Here is a 21,809-nt window from a genome sequence, read left to right on the forward strand (position 1 = left end):
CCAGCTTGAATCCCTTTTTTTAAAATTTGGATTAATTGAAACTAGTCCCCTGACAGCTACATCGGCTTTAAAATAGTAAAGTAACCTTTATCCGGAGTAATCACCTTTGAATCTTATTTTAAAATTAGAACAATGAAAAGTTCATATTTGTGTTCACTCTTTCAATGTCAATTTGGAGAAAATGTTATAGCCAGTTTTGGCAACAAAGGAAAAAGTAGTAGCAAAATTGCTGTATAACAGAAACTGACCACCTTAAAGTATATGGAATGACTTCATTTATTAGAGCCTGGTAGCATTGTTTCTCCTTGGGATCAAGGTGGCTCCAATTGGCTTAATCATAACAAACAAACTTCAAAATAATGGGTCCCCTCCCAATATCTGCTGGCCCAGATTTTGTTCTCAGCTGCAAAATAATAGGACTTGCCATGCACTAAAATCTCATCTGCCCACAGATTATTCACAGGCCTGTGAGTGGCAATTTCCATTAATCTGGTATCTTTCTAATTGTGATCTCTCCAGGGCATATCTGGCAACCATGAACAAGGAATTGTTTCAACCAGTCACATTAAAGTATCCTCACCAATTACATTGCATTCCTCCACTTCAAATAATCCATTCATAACTCTCTGTTTTCTCATCATTTTGAAGAGAACACACAATTCCAAGGATAAACATCAGTGCTGAACATTTAAGTGTATTAAGTGTACCCATCTAGTTTATTTTGAAAGATACCTTACCTAGAAGCTCGCAGCTACTTTCAGTGATGAACCTGGTGGTAAAGGATAGCACATTCATGCCATTATTCAGTTGAACAAGTCTTTCGGTGAAAGTTAAAAATAGCACAGCCTATAGAACAGTAGCACATCTCTAACATCAACTTCTGCACTTCTGTGTTTACTGACAGATGCAAACTTCAGAATTTGATGTCAGATTTTGCTGCATCAAAAATGCTGATTGTCTCACTACTTTCCTCATTGCAAGCTTTGAGCAAAAACTTTCAGAGTCTCTCTAAATTTCCAAAATCCTCCATAAAAATTGCAGTTTATCCATTCCACTGTTGAATGCAAGAACACAAACTCACTCTACAGCACCTATTGAAAAGTGGCAAGACTCATTTGCTCTCTAACTCCTCTCCTGAGAGCACTGGTAGTTCTGAGTTCCTCCAGATATTTGGTTCTGATTCATTGTGAATACAGAGAGGAGGAATTTCAGGGGAGTCTAATCTTATCCATGGATAACTCTCATTCACAGACATTTTGAAGTATTTAGCACTGGATGGTGATCAGGCACAGGATCCCTTCACAATGTCACTTTCTAAATCATAAATACTAAAGCTAATTATAGTACAACTTCTTAACAACTTAGTTATTTAGTATCTTTCGCATTGCAAAATATTTTCAGATTCATCACAAGAACTTAGCAAACAAAATTTCAACCGAGTTCCATAATATTCTATTTGGATAGTTGACCAAATGCATGGCTAAACAAGTTAGCTGTAAGGAACATCTTCATTGGAGAAGAGAAAGATAGAAGGGGTTGATAAGGGATTCTAGAACCTTGGATGTTAGAAACTGAAACCGCAGGTCGTCAAAGGCGATCCAATGAAAATCATGTATATGCAAGTGGCTAAAATTGTAAGATCCAACTATAACTCAAACAATTGTGGGCTAGAACGCTGAACATGCCAATCGTTCACTAAAGAAGAAAAACTTGGCAAGTTTTTTCCTATAAAATGAGAGATTTTGCAATGCACTTTGATAATATGTTACAGAAAAGGAATTGACTAACCTCCAGTGTAATATTACCACAGTTGACAGTACTGGAACGTCATGATGTCTGCCACCTCTGTATGTGTTTCAGAGCAAGAGTTGTTCCAAGTAGTTCACTGCCACCAACTTCCTGTGTCTAAAGTCCATCTAATGGTCGGTGGCACAGGATACACACCATACAGACGGCACACATGAAGCATTGGTATTAATTAACAAGTTGGTTTATTGCATGATAACAAGTAGTACAATGACTCAGTCAAGACTCCCAGGAGCTGTACAAAGTATTGTTCCCTACAAAGACTAGTGTAGAACCCCCTGTCTAGAGTCCGACTATGTTACATCAATAAAATGAATGGAGCTCAATGGAACATCAACATTAATGAACTATTTGGTTTTACAACAGCCAGTACAATATTCACCTGAAATCATTGCTCACTTTCCAGATAGCACAACAAATTCTCAACAACTGGATCTTTCACAGACAGGAGAGGAGGAGGAAGAAAGCACGGAGGGTAAACATCACTTTTAGTTACAAGCTCAGATGCTGACATTTTAGAAGTATGGAAAAAGGGGGAAATGCACATAGGAAAGAACAGCACGGATGCCAGCTCCCAGAGGACATGGTCTCACACTAGACTAGATTCAACAGAATTTTGATGGATGTACAGATCAAAGTGTTGCATATACCAGAAAACCATTCAATGATCCTGCACTCAGAGTCAAAGTGCATGGAGATATCCAGAAGCAGTTTGGTACAGTGCTTTAGGAAGATCTTGGACAGTCACACTGAAGAAGCACTTTTTGTTACTTTGATAAGAGTCAATTTGGTGTTTAACAAGACAAAAAGCTGATTAGAAGGATTCACTGGCAGTTTCAAGGAGTTTGGAGAGCAAGTTGAGGTAGGAGATGGAACAGGAATTTGCAAAACACAAGGGACCAAGGGCTTTTCTTGAGAAACACTTTGATGGCAGTCAGAGCTAATTTTGCATTCCAGGATGACACAGCTAGATCTAGCAAAGAAAGCCAGTTCTCCAACACACATAGACACAAGTATGCATCTGTTGAACTTAACAGGGTGTAGATGAAAGGCATTCTGCTGGAGTGATCAGGATGACAGTATGTAATGGTTTTTATTGGGGTCAAAGGTATCAACATGGAGATGATGGAACTGAGCAGATGGGTAGCTGCAGTGGTCTAAGGTTAGATGATAGGGATGGTAAAAGGGGAGTTGGTAAATTAATTAGGAGAGAATTGTTACCCGGGAATAATATTGAAGAGGTAGAGTTGTGAGGAGGATGTGGATGGAGGTTAAGAGCTATATAAAAGAAGTGATTAAAATAGTTTTATCTATGATTAGCATGAGGACATGGCAAGGACAAGAGGTGAATGTAGGTTGAAAGTTTTCAAACAAGCAGAGATTAAAGGGAGGGGAATGGACTCAGATGAGGGAGAACATGAAAGTTGAGCTCATCAAGGATGAAAGGTCAGTCAGTTTACAGACTTAGGGAGGAAGGAAGTGACAATGCAGTAGTTAGAAAACTGGCATGGTAATGTTGTGGACTGTAAAGAATAAGGATTTCAAATGAGAGCCAAGAGGGATGAAACAAGGTGAGACATTCAAAGGAAGAGAAGGTGGAAAAAAAGTAGGGGATAGACAAATTATGATTTGGTCGTTAAGAGTCATACCACTACCATATTGGTCTGGACAAGAAAACAGGGAAAGGTGAAAAAAACAGAAAATGCTGGAAATATTCAGCATGTCTCAGCAGAATTAGTCTACTCTGATGAAGGGTCACACTTGATCTGAAATGTCAACACTATATTTTTCTCTCAACAAATGCTACTAGGTCTGCTGAGTATTCCGATCATTTTTAGCTTTTATTTCAGATTTCCAGAATTTTGCTTGTTGAAGGAAGGACCAGGCAGAAAACTTCTTTGAGGGAAGGTGCCATCACCCCTTATTTAGGTTCTGTGACGTCAATGTGATCATCTACAATAAGATCATGGATAGCTTTGGTTATGAGTGAAGACATCATAGAGGCAGAGGTGGAGAGGGGCATCGACAGCAAACTCAAATGATGACTCCATAATAGGATGATAGAAAGGGACGGGAGGAAAAGTGAAGATTAGCTTCCCAGTTGCACATGCTGGTAGGATGATCTGGGCAAGACTTGGATGAGTTGTTCAGAAGGAAGCAGTGATGTGTGCTTCAATTAGGTCCTGCAAAGAATGTAAAGACAGACATGGAGGGAAGTCAAACTTGAGACACCAGTAAGAGTTGGAAAGTCGAAGAATGAAGTTCCCAGGTATGAAATTTGAGGTGGTGATGTACCCAGGGGGACAGAAATTAAAGGGTGCATCATGACATGAGAGTGTAGTAGGGGGTAAAGAGAACAAAAGGGCTCAAAAAGTGAAATGGATCTGACTAGCTTGAGCCAGAGGTGGGATTGGGGGTGGGGGGAGGGGGTGGTGGAGTCTCCAAGGTAACCCTCACTGTAGTAGCAGTTTGGGAATTAGAATTTATCTGGCTGTAAAAGATCATGTTGTTTTAGTATGTTCATTACAGCCGAAGTCTGCTATAGTAAAAACTTGAAATCCCATCATGAAAATCCTTTAATTTAGCCACTAGGAATCTACATTTACTGATCACTTTGGGGTTTGTCATAATATGTAAGGAAAAGTTTTGAAAATGCTTGCATTGTTCCAGCTACTAGAAGACGTAAATACAGCAACTGTCCTATAAGAATTTCATAATCCTTTTAAATGGTTTGGTGGGGAAACTCCTTCAAACTATTTAACTTCATGTTCAATTATTTGAGGTTGACTAGACATAGATTAGAAAGTAGCATTTAGACATTGCAGCACGAGTAATAAATCAACATTGCCATTGATTGATGTTGTCAGATACAGCATGTAATCACATCGTTTGAATTGAATGCATTAAAAAGAGTGAAATGTGAGAATTTGGTGAAAGCGGCAATTCCATGCTGAGGCATAAGGAAGACCTCCCCTGCCTTCACAATTTGCTCAGTTTGTGACAGTATGTATTTGAACTGGGAACCGATAACTAATGCTTCATTAAATTAAGATTTTAAAATAATTAGGTTAGATTTTTTAAAACACTGAACTTAGTTAACTATTTATATAAAATGTTTATTTATAAAACATAAAACAAGGTTAAACAGAGATGGCAGACCAAAGGTGTGCTGCATTAGCAGCATACGGAAGTTTGTGGAGAGCTTATGATTCCAGGAAAATCCATTTTCATTACAAATCAATAATTCAAGGAACTTCAGCTCAGAATCGTTGTGTTGGGAAATGATCTTACGTATGTTCATAGATGGCTTTTATTTCCAAATATCATAGGATCAGTGCTATCATTTAAGTTGCCAGAGAAGGTGCAGATAACATCTTGGTTATAATAAAGCAAAGCAAATTGGATCATTAAAACACAATACAATTCAATACAGCATAGGAACAGGGTCTTCAGCCCATCAAGTCTGCGCCAATTCCTAATCCTTATTTAGACCTGCTCCATATTGCCCATGTGCAGTTTCTATCCCTCTGTTTGCCTCTTACTCATATATCTATCAAGATACACCTTAAACATTGCTACTTCCTCTCCCTCCACTGGCAGAGAGTTCCAGGTACCCACTGTTCTCTGTGTGAAAGATTTTCCCTATACCTCTCTGCTAAACTTCCTCCCTCTCACCTTGAATCTGTGCCCTCTTGTAGTTGGCCTTTCTACTCTGGGAAAAATCCTCTGACTATCCATTCTATCTTGCCTCTCATAATTTTGTTGACCTCTATCAGGTCACCCCTCAGCCTTCATCCTTCCAGTGAAAACAATCTGAGTTTATCCAACCTTCCCTCATCACTATAACCATCCAAAAGCAGGCAACATCCTGGTAAACCTTCTTTGCACGCTCTCCAAAACATCCATGTCCTTTTGGTAGTGTGGCAATCAGAACTGCACACAACATTCCAAATGTGGCCTAACTAAAGTTTTGAACTGCTGTAACATAACTTGCCAATTTTTATATTCAGTGCCTCAGCTGATGAAGGCAAGCATGCTGTATAGCTTCTTGACCACCTCATTCACCTCTGTTGCCACTTTCAGGGATTGGTGGCTCAGATCCCTTTATGTCACTGTTGCTAAGGGTTTTGCCAATTATATAATTTTCACTTGAATGTGATCTTCCAAATTGCATCATCTCACATTTATCCAGATTAAATTCCATCTGCCATTTCTCTGCTGAAGTCTTCAACATATGTCCTGATGTATCCTTTGACATTCCTCCTCACTGTCTGAAACTCCACCAACTTTGGTGTCATCTGCAAGCTTACTAATCATATCATTTGTACATATTACAAACAACAAAGGTTCCAGCAATGGTCACTGTGGAACACCACTAGTTATTGATCTGCATTCCAAAAAGCACCTCTCTACTGTTCCTCTCTGTCTTCTATGACCAAGCCAGTTTTGTATCCATCTAGACAGCTCACTCTGGATCACATGAGACTCTACCTTCTGTACCAGCCTGCCATGAGGAACCTTATCAAATGCCTTACTAAAGTTCATGTAGTCAACATCCACTGTCCTTTCCTCATCAATCATTCCTGTCACTACGTCAGTAAACTCAATCAAATTGGTGAGATAGGACCTTCCCGGCACAAATTCATGCTGCCTATCACTAACAATTCCATTTGCTTTCAAAATGAATCCTGTCTCTCATTATCTTCTCCAACACCTTCCCTACCACTGATGTCAGGCTCACCAGCCTGAATTATCTGTGTTTCCCTTTTTAAATAAAGGAACTACATGGGCCATTCTCTAGTCTTCTGGAATCTTGCCTGAGGCCAAAGAAGATACAAAGATATCTGTTATGGCCCCAGTTATTTCCACCCTTGCCTCCCACCGTATCCTGGGATACATCTTGCCTGGCCCTGGGGACTTGCCCACCTAAACAAATTTCAAGAAACTCAACATTTCCTCTTCCATTATGCTGACCTGCCCGAGAGTATTCAACTGCCTTTCTCTCACCTCAACAACCCTCAGGTCTCTCGTTGGCAAATACTGATATAAAGTACTCATTAAGGATCACATCCATTTCCTCTAGCTCCACATATAACCTCCATCTTTTATCCTTGAGTAGGCCTTCTCTTTCCCCAGCTACCCTGTTGCTCATAACCTATGTATAAAGTACCTTGGGATTTTCTTATCCTTGGTGGCCAAGGACATTTTATAGCCCCTTTCAACCCTCTTAATTCCCCGTTTGACCTCATCCTTATTTCCTCTATATTTTTCAAAGTTATTTTTTAGGTATGCTTCCTTTTTTGGACTAAGCTGATAATTTGCCATCATCCAAAGTTCCCAAGTCCTGCCATTCCGGTCCTTCATTTTCAGCCTGGGTTACACTCTTAAATAGCAGTTGATTAAAGACTCCAATATATCAAATGTGGATTTACTCTCAAACAGCCGCTTCCAATCCAATTCTCCAATTCTTGCCTAATTCATTTATTGTTGGCCTTCCTCCAATTTAATACCTTTATCTGAAGTCCACTACTGTCTTTATCTGTAAGTAACCAAAAACCTGTAGAATTATAGTCACTATTCTCAAAATTGTCCCCGATTGAAACTTTGATCACCTTATGTACTCTCTAAACAACCTGCTCAGAGATGTTCTTACACATCTCTAGAACAGACTTGAACCTGGGTCTCCAGGCTAAGAGGTAGGGACAATACCACTGCACAAGAGGCCCAGTGGGAAATACTACATGTTCCTTTACCTTAGCTATTTTAATGTTGTTGTGAAAATAAGCCCAAAGATGCTTGTTGCACGAACACGATCAAAAAATTGAGAAAGATCTCAGCAAGAAAAGAAAATTAAACAATTAAAAATGCATCATGCAGGGTCCATGTGGAATTACCAGTCATGGATTTCCTGCATTACAGGATATTTCATGGATACCACCTGTATTACAGAATAGCAGTTTTCCTCTTGAATTTCACGGAAATAAAAATCAACTAGCATAGTTTAATATTTCAATGAATCTGAATCACACATAGCAGATATCAATATTTTCTAAATGTTATATATAACCCCAGAATATTTTTTTTTCTGTATGTTTCCCTCCAACAGCATTCAAGGGGAGTGATTAAAAACTACTAGAGTTACATTTTCCTCTGAAAATCACTGTGCCTCAAGAATTCTTGAGTCAATAACATTTTGAAGCATATGATTGTAAAGCATTTTTGTGAATACTTCCCTATCAGAAGCAATAAAGTTTTCCATTAATCGACAGAGTCACCTTTCTGCTTGGAGACTGAAATAATTATTGCATCCTTGTGGAGCAGTCATCTTTCAATTGGTCTGTTTTCTTGTACATTGAGATCTCATCTTTTTCTGGAGGTTTACTGGACTTCATTAAATTGACTCCTCTGCAATAACTTGCATGGTCACTCAGCTGAGAACTTCACCCATACTGACAGCAGGCTATTCAAAATTACAGCCAAATAAATTATTTAATTTTAGTTTTGCCCATGGGCTAAGAGTAGCTTTTGGGTTTTGACTAACATTTTTAATGCAGAAGAGAATTTTGTACAGTATTAGATTTTATTAATTTTTTTATGCCACCAATAATATTTAATTTTCTACAACTTAGGATGAATCAGAGTTAACTTTAGATGATATACTTTTTTTGCAGCAGAATTGGAATATGTGAACAGCCAGTTTTATCAATAGTGCCTCTTAATATGCAATACTGTCCATTTGCATTTGGTATCATGTGAAGCTGCTACACTTAGCAATTGGCCAGAAGTGATAGAACTGCACAGAGCCTACTTGATATTTAGGTCATTCTGTTGTTTTATATCTTAGTGTCTAATTGACTTTGAAGCAGTCCTGTGCCAACATACTTGGATTGTAGAAATACCTCAGAACATACAGTGTGGGAATTGATCCAGCATTCTCCTCCGTGCATGTGGCATTAATAATAACCAACAATAATGCCATCGTTTCAGTGGCACTCTTACAGATCTTAGAATGCATTGATGCATTTTATCATATTACCTACTTCACAATATTGCCAATGCAAATTCTACACCTGCAGTACCTCCCTCCTCTGCTTGATTGCATCAGAACAAAATACAGTCAACCAGATCTTTCACGAAATGCAACCCAAAAGTTAGTCTTTTCCTCCTCATTGTGAAAATGTTAACTCTAATAATGAGATAGTTCAAATGCTTGTCGTGCTACATTTTACCTATTATAAGTGTTCTGGTATTTTATAAAATCATTGTTAGTTCATATTTTAGGTATGCTTAACAAGCTCTTTTCTAAAAGCCTGGTAATGGTCAAAATTAAAAATCACACAACGTCAGGCTATAGTCCAACAGGTTTAATTGGAAGCACACTAGCTTTCAGAGCGTCGCTCCTTCATCAGATGATAGTGAAGGGCTCAATCCTAACACACAGAATTTATAGCAAAAATTTACAGTGTGATGTAACTGAAATTATACATTGATAAATTGATTGTCTGTTGAGTCTTTCATCTGTTTGAATACCATGAAAGAAGTGAAACTATCATGGTATTCAAACAGATGAAAGACTCAACAGACAATCAAGGTATTTATCAATGTATAATTTCAGTTACATCATACTGTAAATTTTTGCTATAAATTCTGTGTGTTAGGATTGAGCCCTCCACTAACAGCTGATGAAGGAGCGACGCTACGAAAGCTAGTGTGCTTCCAATTAAACCTGTTGGACTATAACCTAGTGTTGTGTGATTGTTAACTCTGTATACGCCAGTCCAACTCCAGCATCTTCAAATCATAGTAATGGTCAGACCAACTTTTGCAGCCTCTCCTTATGGGATAAGCAGAACGATTATCAAATTGAGCTGCTCCTACTCTGTTTGAGGATCAACATTAATCACAAAGACTGACTCAGTAGCAACATTACTGTCTTAGCTGGCCCAATCCTAAAGGACAAAGCTGCCAGACGGAGTCTGCCATAGGTGGTGAAGGAAACAATAAGGAGGAAAAGAATACTTAACCTCATCCATACCAGATGCATCCATCCATAACAATAATCAGTAGAAGTGATAACCACATAGCTATTGAGGAGATGGAACCCTGTCCTCACAATGAACGTACTCTCCACCACACTGTGTGGCACTATCATCCATACTAAATGGGGCATATTTCAAACAGATCCAGCAGTTTAAAGCTGACATTCATGAGGACCAGAGCACCATCAGCAGCTAAAACAGATTCAATGATAATCTGTAACCTCATGGTCCAGCATATCCCTTATTCTATCATTACCGTCGAGCCATGGGACCCATCCTAATTCAGTGAAGTGTCGAGGAGAGCAAGCCAGGAGTATACCTAGCACACCTAAGCTAAGATGCCAACTTGATGACACTACAGCACAGGATCACTTGCATGTCAAACAGAAATGGAATGCTAACACATGGCTAAATGATCCCACAACCAACAGATCAGCTCTAAGCTCAGTAAGTTCTGCCACATTCAGTCATGAATGTTGGTGTATAATTAAATAGCTCAGTGAAAGAACAGACTCCACAAATACACCCATAATCAATTATTAGGAAATCCAACATATCTGCATAAGATATAAATCCGCAGTATTTGCATCCGTCTTCAGTCAGAAGTGTCAAGTAGATGGTCCATCACAGACTCTTCCTAAGGCCCCAGCATCATAGGTGCCGTCTTCAGCTAATTTGATTCACTCAAAATGATTTTAAGAAAATACTGAACACAATGAATTCTGGAAATGTTACAGAGCCTGACAACATTCTGACAACAGTATTGTAGACTTCTGCTCCAGAACTAGCTGCACCCAAGTCAAGCCTTCCAGCACAGTTGCAACATTCGCATCTACCTGATACAGATGAAAATTGCCTTGTTACGTCCTATCCACACAAAGCAGGTCAAATCCAACCCAGCACTATAACACCTCATCAGTCTGCGCTCTGATTATAAGTTGGGGAAGAAGTAAATATCGAATAGATGACAACAGGGACTATGAAGAGTTGAAAATAAGTTGACTGTACTGAAAGAAACCAATAAAGAACAGACCTGGAGGTGTTCACGTGGTTCAGTTTGGCTTCAAGGTCACACAGCTCCTGATCTCATTACAGGCTTGGTCCGAGCATTGATGAAACAGATGAAATTCAGTAGTGAGGGTAAGAATGACCATCCTTGACAACAAGGCTACAATGGCTGAGTATGGATTAAAGAACTATGGTAAAACACTAGTCAACAGAGATCTGAGAAAACCTTTTTCTTGCACAAAGAAAGATGGTTGTAGTTGTTGGAAGTCTATCATCTTCATGTCAGGACATGCAAGAGTTTCTCAGGGTAGTGTGCTGGCACTAACCATCTTTGATTTTTTTTCCAATGATCTTCTCTACATCATAACATCAGAAATGGGGATGCTTCTTGGTGATTGCAGAATGTTCAGTACCATTTGAAACTCCCCAGAAAATGAAGTCTAAGGGGCTAAGGGGCACAGTGCAAAAAAAGGCAAAGCAAGGCAAGCAGGGATGCTGTGGGCATCCAGACACATTCAGAATAAGGAGCAGTTGAGAACAAGAAAACAGCCTGGAGGTGCAGCCTGATCCAGTCCGTAAGGTAGATGTATACCCCTCAGTGCAAAGTGTTCTTACTGAAGCACGATAGTTGGCATTACTTGCAATGTCAATATTGAAGTGCAGTGTAAGTAGATGTGGATGGTCCATGAGGGTTCTTAGATATGTCAGATGTCAATGTCCATGGATGTTGGGTGCATGTGACCACATGGTATCCAACATGGAGTTTTTTTTGGAGCAAGCTGCGAACTAGTCACAAGGTACCCACACTGACTTTCGTATCAAGAATCCTTGGCATTTCATACACTTGAGGGTAGTATAAGAACATGCATATTAATAAGGTGAAATATGCGTTTATTAATATCATTAACCAGAAATAATTCCCCATTAAATTGTCAACTTGCCACTTTCGAGTTAGAATCTCACCTTGACACCGGAACTTAGTTAAAAGGTGCAGCAAGTTGCACCCAACATCGAAATAGGCTTTGCTGGACTTCTCACATAATTCTGCCACATTTGACAGCAGAGCCCGCTTTGTTCTGGTATCTATAAAATTCTGTCCTTTATGTTTAAAAAAAAAATCTTTTGCCCGTGGTGAAAAAAAACAACAAATGCCATAGTCTTTTCTTGTTGAAATAAAAAGATGTGTGAATTTCCCAGATTACTATGCATGTCCTTCTTTAACTAGATATCTACTTCAGTTTCAGAAGCACCTGGAGCTGACCCTGCTAAAAGTCACCTGATCTTCAATGGCATTATAATTATTTGCACGTGATGTTTTAAGGTATTATCAGAAAGTTTGCAATATACTGGAGCAAAAAGATTAGCTGTCCAGTTACTAAACTTTCCAATAGGCCTTTAGGTATTATGTTATCTGTTGCCAGTGAGGTTTTGAAGCAAAATCCAAGAACAGGTTTTCCTCAAAAGCAGAGTTCAATTTTTGGAGCACAGGCAAATTAAATTTACAGGGGTAATTTTTGGAAATTTAATTATATAGATTTTTCAAGTAGGAAATTTACAGAAGCGGTTTAGACAAAAGATATTTATTTTAGTCACTAGAAGAGGAGGAAAAACCACAATTACTTTGTTCTCTGCATGTCAGAAAGCCATCCAGAGGTACTTTACAAATCAGAAGATGAAACAACACTGCGTGGGAAAGAAAAGAATAGAAAGAAATAGAGTCAGAGTAACTGAGAGAGCTATTATCTGGTTTGTCCTACATGTGACACCAGAACTACAGCAACTTGGTTGACTTTTAACTGCCCATTGGGCAATTAGAATTAGCAATGAATATTAGCTTATGCAGCAACAATCACATTCCATGAATAAATTTAAAATGTTGAGTCTGATTATGTCGAAGTTCTCCAAAAGCCCTACTCTAATAAGTTGATGAACAATATTAGTCAGTATTACCTTGCAGTTTCCTGCTTACTGTCTTCCTTCCTTTTGAATAGAAGAGTTACATTGACTATTTCCCAGTCTTTTGGAAAGTTCCCTAAATCACATGAACGTGAAATCAAGATTTTGTCAGTTAAAAGTGGACAATTCCAGAAAAGGTAATTACAAGAATTAGACACATTTCCAACCAAACTAAAACTGCTTTTAGGTGAGTGAATCAATTAATTGGACAGTGGATAGTGGCCATCTGTGATGTTTATGGGAAAGTTTTTGACTCAACAAAGATTCTGTGGGAGAGATAGGAAGGGTTTGCAAGGCACAGCAGAGTTATCAAATGGATACATTACATTAGCTGGACTTTCAGACAACCTTTAATAAAACATCTCACAACAGGGTACACTGTCAGATAGAATCTTGTGGAAGAATGACAATTATCTGCAGTAGATTAAACATTGACTGATGGGCCATAGGCAGAAAGTGGCTGTGAATAGGTGTTGTCCTGTTTGGAAACTAGTTACTAGTGATGTTCAACGAGTGCAATGTTAAGAACTTTGTTTTGTATCACCTTCAGGAATTACCTAGATGTAAGTTTTGATATTTATTTGAAATAAATCTACTAATGAGTGTTCGGACATAGAAAATGCAAAACTACTAAAAGCAGATGAGTTTAGAAAATGGGCCTTTACTTATACTTAGAAAAGTGTTTCACTACACAATTGTGATGCTAAAACATAAAATATCAGCATGCTCGAGGGGAATAACTCTGTAAACATATGCAACCACCCATTGCCATGTCTACAGCCAACAAGATATCAGATTATATCTATGGAATGTGGTTGTTGCTAGCTCTGGTTAAGGCCAGCATTTGTTGACCATTCTTAATTGTGCTTGAACAGAATTGCTTACTGACCATTTCAGAGGGCTGTTAACATCAACCACATTGCTGTGGCTTCGTCATCACATATGTAGATCAGACCAAGTAAGAATGGACTTAGAAGACTTAGTGAACTGGAAAGGTTTTTATAACAATTGATGATCGTTTCATGGCACCATGACTGAATTAATTGAATTTCAATTCCACCTGCTGCTGTGTTAAATTTTTGAAACTTCTCTTCATAATTGAATCTTGGAATACTTGTGAAACTTATGAATTTGCGGTCCATGTTTTGCACCCTCGTTTATTCTTTCTAAATTGTGGCATCGAGATCTGTAAGCAGTACTCCAGATATCATCTAACTAAGATTTTCTGTAGCTGCAGCAAACATTACCCTTTTTATAACTAGCAGGCTAGATCAAAAAGGTTCATTTTTCATTAAGCTTTTTGATTTCCTTGGTGCAGGATTATTTTAGTGATGTGCATATTGACATCCTAACTTTTCACCATTTGAAACATAATTGGATCTATCTTTCTGAGTTCAATGTGATGAGCTCATTACTTACCATGGCACCAATCTGTGTGTGATTGCAAACCTCAATATTCAACTCTCCATTGTGTTATTAGAATTAGAATTAAAATTAGAATTTGAATCCCTACAGTGTGGAAACAGGCCCTTTGGCCCAACAAGTCCATGCTGATCCTCCGAAGAGTAACCCACTCAGAGCCATTCCCCTACTTTATATTTACCCCTGACTTAAAATCTACACTATAGGCAATTTAGCATAGCTAATTCACCTAAGCTGCAGATCTTTGTCTTGTGGGAGAAAACCAGAGCACCCAGAGGAAATCCACACAGACCTGGGGAGAATATGCAAACTCCCCAGTCACCTGAGGCTGGAATGGAAACTGGGTCCCTGGCGCTGTGAGGCAGCAGTGCTAACCACTGAGCCACCATGCCACCTTTGTTATCTAAGTCATTATCAAATATAATGAATGGTTGAATGTCCAGCACAGATTCCACTGATATGTCACTTATCACTTCTGTCCAATTGGAATGCATACCAGTCATTCCTATTCATTTGCTTTCCTGACTCACCAGGACAATATTTTGTCGTCATTTTCCATGAGATTTAGGTTTAGCTAATCGACTCCAATGGAGCTTCTAAATGTCCATATAAACCATTTTCAAATGTATTCCCCCGTCAACTACCTTAATTAGTTCTCCAAAAAAGCACTGAGGTTTGTTCGACATGACCTACCCTTTGCAAATCCATGTTGGTTCTCTTTTTAATTAGCTCAAATTTCTCCAAATGCTGAGTTGGTCTGTTCCTAATTATAAATTGCAATAACGTGCTCAGAACAGATGCTAGACTAACAAGTCTATAATTCTCTGATTTCACTTTTCTTAAATAAAGTTATACCCATAAATTTACAAACTAAATTTTTCCCTTCAATATAATGAAAATCAGAGGAAATTTTTTTTTCCAGCATTCATGGAATTGAGATGTCACAAATACATTACAAGATTTTCCACCAAGAAATTAGTAAAATGACAGCACAAGCAACAATGTCAAAGGCTGGATAGAAAATGATGCAGTCTTTTTAAAGTGAAATTAAGTAACTCCGATTTAAGATGAAGAAGGAAGTACAGACAAATCAGCAGTGAAATTTGGTAATTTTCAGACTGACGCAATGTCGTTTGGAGTACGTCAGTGCTTTCCATATGTTTAAGAGATTTAATTACTACTGCTCGACAAGGCAGCTGCACAACATTAAATACAAAGCGACAGAACTGTTTCTCATGTGACGTGCCGTGCCAGACATTTTATATTCTGTTTAACTCAAAGTAGTGAGACAAACTGTCAACTAAGTAAATGTATATTAATTAGTCTGCTTGCACACCTTAGAAAAAGGTGAAATTCTCTGGTTTTATATTTTTTGTGTATCGAGAAAATGTGATTCATTGAAGGAATTAAATACTCACGGTTTCTTGGGATTTCTCCTTGACATCGTAGACTGTTAACTTCACCCGTGTTTCCTCATAAATGGGATAGCCCGGTGGGAAAGTAGCACCAGTCAAAAACACTGGATCTCTTGTTCCCTGCATGCCACAAGCAAACAGGCCTGTCTCAGTAAGCTAACAGCTGTGCACCAGGCAGCATAAAAAGAAATGACAGATGATTGTACCGAAAATAAAAACAAAAGCTTTAAAATCAGTAACTCAGTAAAAAGCAGCTAAATCAGTGAAACCCTGAGTATTAACAGTATTACCTTTATCCATTAAAGAATCACTATTATTTTATCATGTGTCTAGCAGTCCCCCTAAATGACTTTGTCCATAATTGTCATTTTTTGTTAATGTTCATTTAATGCACTTTATGCTAATACTATGTATGGAAGGATTGCACTTCCTTCTCGATTGTAATTGTGTTTTAGTCACTTTGGAATCAATACCAGCACTCAGATGGGATGCAGCAGCATTATTAAAACCCCATTATACTCATGTGGAAAAATTTTAGATTTTAATTTCACCCACTGTGCCCCCTTGTCGGTTATTGATGCAATTGTCATTCTAATTTTAAGGCCTCTTGGAAAAAGATCTAACTCTATCTCTATTCTAAAAGAGTTTTTCTTAAAAGAATAGAAAATGGAATATGGAAATTTATAGGAAAAATTTAAAAGACATGCGACTGTCAGGAGAATATTTTAATAAATATTTTGAGCTTCAGCTTCATCCTATCCAATATTATAAAATAAATGATTTAGTGACTGTTCATCTTTACATTGAAACTCTTTAGGAATAACAGGTGAATTTAAGCTATTAAGTTGGGTCAGATACAATTTGCACAATTGTACCAATGGGCTGATATTTTATTGCTGATATACAAGTCCCAGCACTAGGTTGCTGACAAGGGCCCCCTTCTTGGACCCATGATACATCCACTCAGGAAGTGCTGGGAGTCCACCTACCTACATGGTTGCTCCAATGCACTGGCAGGCTCTTCCCCGACATGGGAAAAACACCATGAGAGACAGAGGTGACCCTTTCATGGGGCATTCAGTGACCCACCTGATCACTTGATGTCTGGCCACACAGCTTATGTTCTCACACTGCGGATATTCCATAGCAGAAGGAAGAGGCTGCATTCCTTACCCAACATCTTTCTCAAAAAAAATTCCAGTCCTCCTGTCTCCTAACACACCTCCAATGAGCTGGGAATATTAGTCTACTGTGTTGGCATTCACAATTTTTATTTTTGTTTATGCATGGCATATGGGAGTCACTGGCAGGGCCAGCACGTATTGCCCATCTGTAATTGCCCTTTAATCTAAATGACTTGCTCGGGGCATTTCTTAGGGCAGTTAAGAATCAATCACATTGCTGTGGCTCTGAAGTCACACATAGATCACTCCAACAAAGGACTACAGGTCTTCTTCCTTTAGGAGGGACATGGTAGCAGTGGAGAGTGCACAGAGAAGATTTATCATGATGTTGCGTAGACTGGACAGTTTCATTAATCAAGAGAGAGTTTGGATGGATTGAGGTTATTTTATTTAGAACAGATGGGATTAAGAGGGAACATGATTGAGATATAAAGAACTATGAGGAGCACAGATACATAGGAAGAAACTTTTTCTTTGATGGAGGGATAAATGACCGAGGGAGTAGATTTAAGGAAAGGGCAGAAAGTTTAGGGGAGATATGAAGGAAAAATGTTTTCACCAAGAGGGTGGTGAGTGTCTAGAACTCATTGCCTGTCGGGGTGGTTGAGGGAGAAACCTTCGTAACATTTTAGAAGTATTGGGATATGCATTTGGGGTGCCGAGACATACAAGACTGTGGACAACTGCTGGAAAATGGGTTTAGAATACATAGGTGGTTTTATTTAAACAGCACGGCCACAATGGATCAAAGGCCTTTTTTCTGTGCTGTAGATCTCAATGACATTAGTGGACTATGTGGACTTTTAAAACAATGATTATATGATTGCCATTTATTCCAGATTTTTACTGAATTCAAATTGCACAATCTGCCATCTTCCTGGAACATTAACTTGGTGTTCTGGATTACGAGTCCAGTGACATTAACACTACACCACTACCTCCCAATTTGCAAGCTATCAAATGTTCTGCACATTAGCTACACAAAATCCCAACCAACCATGTATTTTAATGTAACTATAGAAGTTCAGATTCTAGTTGGAGTCACTTCAATGTTTTTAAATTTGTGGTTTGTGTCTGCGAATGTTGACAAATTCCTTTCCCTAAGCCAAAGGCACTGCAGCCATCTAAATGTGTAATTGGGAGAGCACCTAACTCAGCATAAACTACAGACAAATCTAGTTATTCGCTACCTTAAAAAGCTGAACTATCCGGGAAAACCAACAGCTAATTGTTAACTGGAATTTAGTCTGCAACCACTATTTCATCCATTAATATTAAAATAACTATGTATTAATACAAGCAGAACTAGTTACTTCACTCCACTTTTGAACATTCTCCTCTTGTCCTTCTCGAAACATTGCTGGCTCTTCCTTGGACCACTGGCCCATTGGTATCTTGCCCATGTGGTTACTCTTTACATGCTTATATAATCAGAATTGGCAGGCTACAGCAGGAATCACAGTCAAACCTGATCCTGTGCACAGTTGATGCTTTTACACACATCTTGTTTCCAACAGAGACCATTAGTTATTTGGGTCATTTCTAATCTGTGAGAGCACAATGCCACGCCAACATCTATATTTTTAGTCAGTATGAAGACAATTCAATGGGTTCAATAAAAGTAATGGCCCATCTTGTTTTCAAATGCAATCTAAAAGATTTGGGGGGAAAGGATGTGAATTCAATGCTGTATTTTGACAAACATGCACACAATTCTTGATCTCGCATTAAGTGATCCAGATTCTGTATCCGAGATTGTCTATTTCTTAATAAAAATATTTATTTTTGCATAATCTACAAATGATAGCCACCTTGCAGCTCACACAATACACTACAGAAAATACTGTTTTTCATATTTTAGCAGCAGCAGTATGTTTCACTCCAAGCTGTCAGTCATTCTAACAGAATAATAATTCCACCAAAAGCAACACCGAGCAACATTTGTTGATGCACGAACAGAAGGCTATGAATATTTTCATCTGCCACAGTGTAGCCTTGCTGCAAAAAAGAAAGTGGGCCTTACTGCCAGTGAGAGATTTGGAAAGCTTACAAGGGCCCTGGACAGCTTTACATAAAGAGATCAAGATACTGTAAAACATGTAATTTTCAATCCAAGTGTAGCCCTAGAAATCTGTCAATTTCTAACAGATCTCCCACGACAGCTTCTCCCATCATTAGGAGCTAATGCATTTATTTAAAAAAAAACTTTTACAGACCTGCACAAGACGACTCTTGCTTTCGATTTCTCTCCCACTGAGCTCTGTTGGTCTGCTTAACACCACATTAATACTAAAACCCAACACACCATAAGTCATGTGGGTAGATCAAGTGCAAAGGCTGTGCAACAGCTCCATTACTATAACTTAATTTTAATATTCACTTATTTATGCACACAAAAGCTGCCTTTGTATGAACATAAATTCTGATTTTTTTATAATGTTGTAGGGACAGCAGTTCTGATTTATTAGACAATAGCCTGAATAGATGGCTGGTATTATTTAACAGATGTAGCAGCTGTTATGGGTTGACAGTTTACAGTTTTTATTGGTTCACATCCAAATTAGTCGCAAGACGAATTCTATCTTAATTTGATCAGTTTAAATCTGACATATCTGACATGTACAAATACAGCATTTACACTAACAAATGGAGACTGCATTTGGAGTTGGATTCAAACTCTAAATGGCAACATACAGAATTTTGTCTACTAGCAATTATACCTCGATAAAAAATTGTTTAACATCAGCAAGTTATAATTTTGCCATAGTTGTTGATCATAAAGAGGCTCCTCTCTCATTGCTTTTTCCTGAATTGGATGGAATTTCAAGACATTTATGGAGGCTGACTTCAATAGCTCAAACCTGACACAGAAATCAGAATTCGGCATTAACCTTTACCCACTGACTTCAATGCAGGCAACATATTGAATTTGTACAAGTTGCAGCTTTAAATGACTTTAGCAACCAGCCAGCACTAAATAATCTGTTGCTTGACAATCCTCCTAAGCAGGTGGCAATATCATGAGAGGCGGACACCACTTGAAGGTGATCTGCATCATTTAAAGCTAGCCTGTGCCTCTGAAAGGCGAGGTATCTTGAGATCTGGGAAAGACAAAATAGTAGCCCAACTTGGGAGATAGCATGCTTCAAGATTTCTGAATTACTATGCTGAAGGTTTTGATGCAGGAAGTGAAAGGGAAGGGAGATATCCTATATTTGGAAGAAGTCAAGATGCCCTGTAGATCAATGCTCAAGAGGCAGTGAGAGCAGACAACTCATACCATTGACTCCACGGCTAAAGTCCAAGGATATGGATATACTGTTACAAATAATTTCAGTGATCTCACACAAAGAGTCAAGGTCATTGAATGCATCTTCCAAATATATTTCCTACAAACTATGCCACTAGCTTCAGGCATTACTTAATCCACCACACCCTCACAATTCATCGATTAATAAACTCTATCAGCATTTTTACCTGACATAGAGTTCACACTTGGCACTTGCAAACTAAACACTGGTGCAAGCCTACATATCCTGACCACAATGGAGGAGATGCTGCTGGCCTTTATTCAGAGCAATGTAGTTTTAAATTTTTTTGAAATCATTCAAGTGGATGGGTTCATGTAATTACTATGTACAACAGTGCATACACAGTAACTTAAAATGATGGATTTGTGAGAGGTATACTGGATCGTTTTCAGGCTTCTGTGTCACTGTAAAGAAATTGATTGAGATGTCCATTTCTGGGGCTGTGACCACTACAGTGCAAAACCATCAAATCATCATAGCTGATCCTCCTTCTCACTTCCTACCGCTCACTCTTTACAAGTTGCAATCACCATAAGTATGAATTTTCTATCTTTCCCCCCCTTTTCCACATATTCAAAGCTTTACTCATATGCCCTTCTTCTTTCTGATAACTAAGATGTTAAACCTAGCCAGGCAATTAAAGAAAAAGAAAATCCTGTTGATGAAAATGTATATTCACTTGATTTCACACTTGCACCACTGGCTATGATTTCACAGTGCACAGAATTAACAGGATAGGATAAAAGCAGGAAATTATGGGGTAAGGTCAATATTACATAGAAAAACTTGGAATAAATGAAACAAGATGGCACACATCAAAATTAATTTTTTTTAAAGATTAGATTCCCTGCAGTGTGGAAACAGGCCCTTTCGGCCCAACAAGTCCACACCGACCCTCTGAAGAGTAACCCACCCAGACCCATTCCTCTACTAATGCACCTATCACAATGTGCAATCTAGCATGACCAATTCACCTGACCTGCACATCTTTGGACTGTGGGAGGAAACTGGAGCACCCAGAGGAAACCCACGCAGACTTGGGGAGAATGTGCAAGATCCATACAGACAGTTGCCTGAGGCTGGAATCGAACCTGGGTCCCTGGCGCTGCGAGGCAGCAGTGCTAACCACTATGTTGCCCATGCTAAATCTTAGCTTTATTCTGGAACTACAAATTTTGTGAATTAGCAGCTATATATTCCCAATACATTCTACAGTGGTCAGTACAATGATGCAAAGTAAGTTACTCTGATAAAACATTATTTGCACTTATCTTCAAATAACTATATGTTACTGAAAATCTTACATTTGTGCACCTCCAGTCTAAAAGGTCTCACTTCCTGTTGTCATATTCTCTGTCAACATTCTATCATTATAAATTCTATTTATACATCTACTGTACATTTACAATTAGGCTTGATTCTGTAAACTTGCCTCTGTGTCAATGCTCAGTATGATATGTGGCATGCAGATTCCTTCACAAACTATACAAAACATCACCTAAGCATTCTAGATATCTTATTCTTTTCTCTTCAACTGAAATTTCTAATATCCAAAATAAAAGGTGTCACTACTCAGAATCCTTTGGTCATTTCCCCAAAGTAAAGACTTGGATACAAATTATTTTAAAAAGTATCTTAAGAAGTTATTTAACCAATCTCAGCGGTGTG

At 38.5% G+C, this 21,809-nt stretch overlaps 1 protein-coding gene across 6 annotated transcripts in view; it reads right to left on the bottom strand.

Annotated features, from left to right (window-relative positions):
- The window catches only part of inpp4b (inositol polyphosphate-4-phosphatase type II B), a 940,291-nt gene that overhangs the window by 368,102 nt on the left and 550,380 nt on the right, over positions 1-21,809 (bottom strand). For 4 of the 6 annotated variants that reach the window (XM_072584130.1, XM_072584129.1, XM_072584133.1 and 1 more), the window contains one exon: positions 15,650-15,766. In XM_072584130.1, coding sequence (XP_072440231.1) covers positions 15,650-15,766 — 117 coding nt within the window. Of the gene's footprint in view, positions 1-737; positions 760-15,649; positions 15,767-19,046; positions 19,098-21,809 lie in introns of those variants that run through there. The other 2 variants (XM_072584134.1, XM_072584135.1) reach the window with 2 other exon arrangements.

This window comes from Chiloscyllium punctatum, chromosome 14, assembly GCF_047496795.1.
Source record: "Chiloscyllium punctatum isolate Juve2018m chromosome 14, sChiPun1.3, whole genome shotgun sequence".
Classification (NCBI taxonomy): Eukaryota; Metazoa; Chordata; class Chondrichthyes; order Orectolobiformes; family Hemiscylliidae; genus Chiloscyllium; species Chiloscyllium punctatum.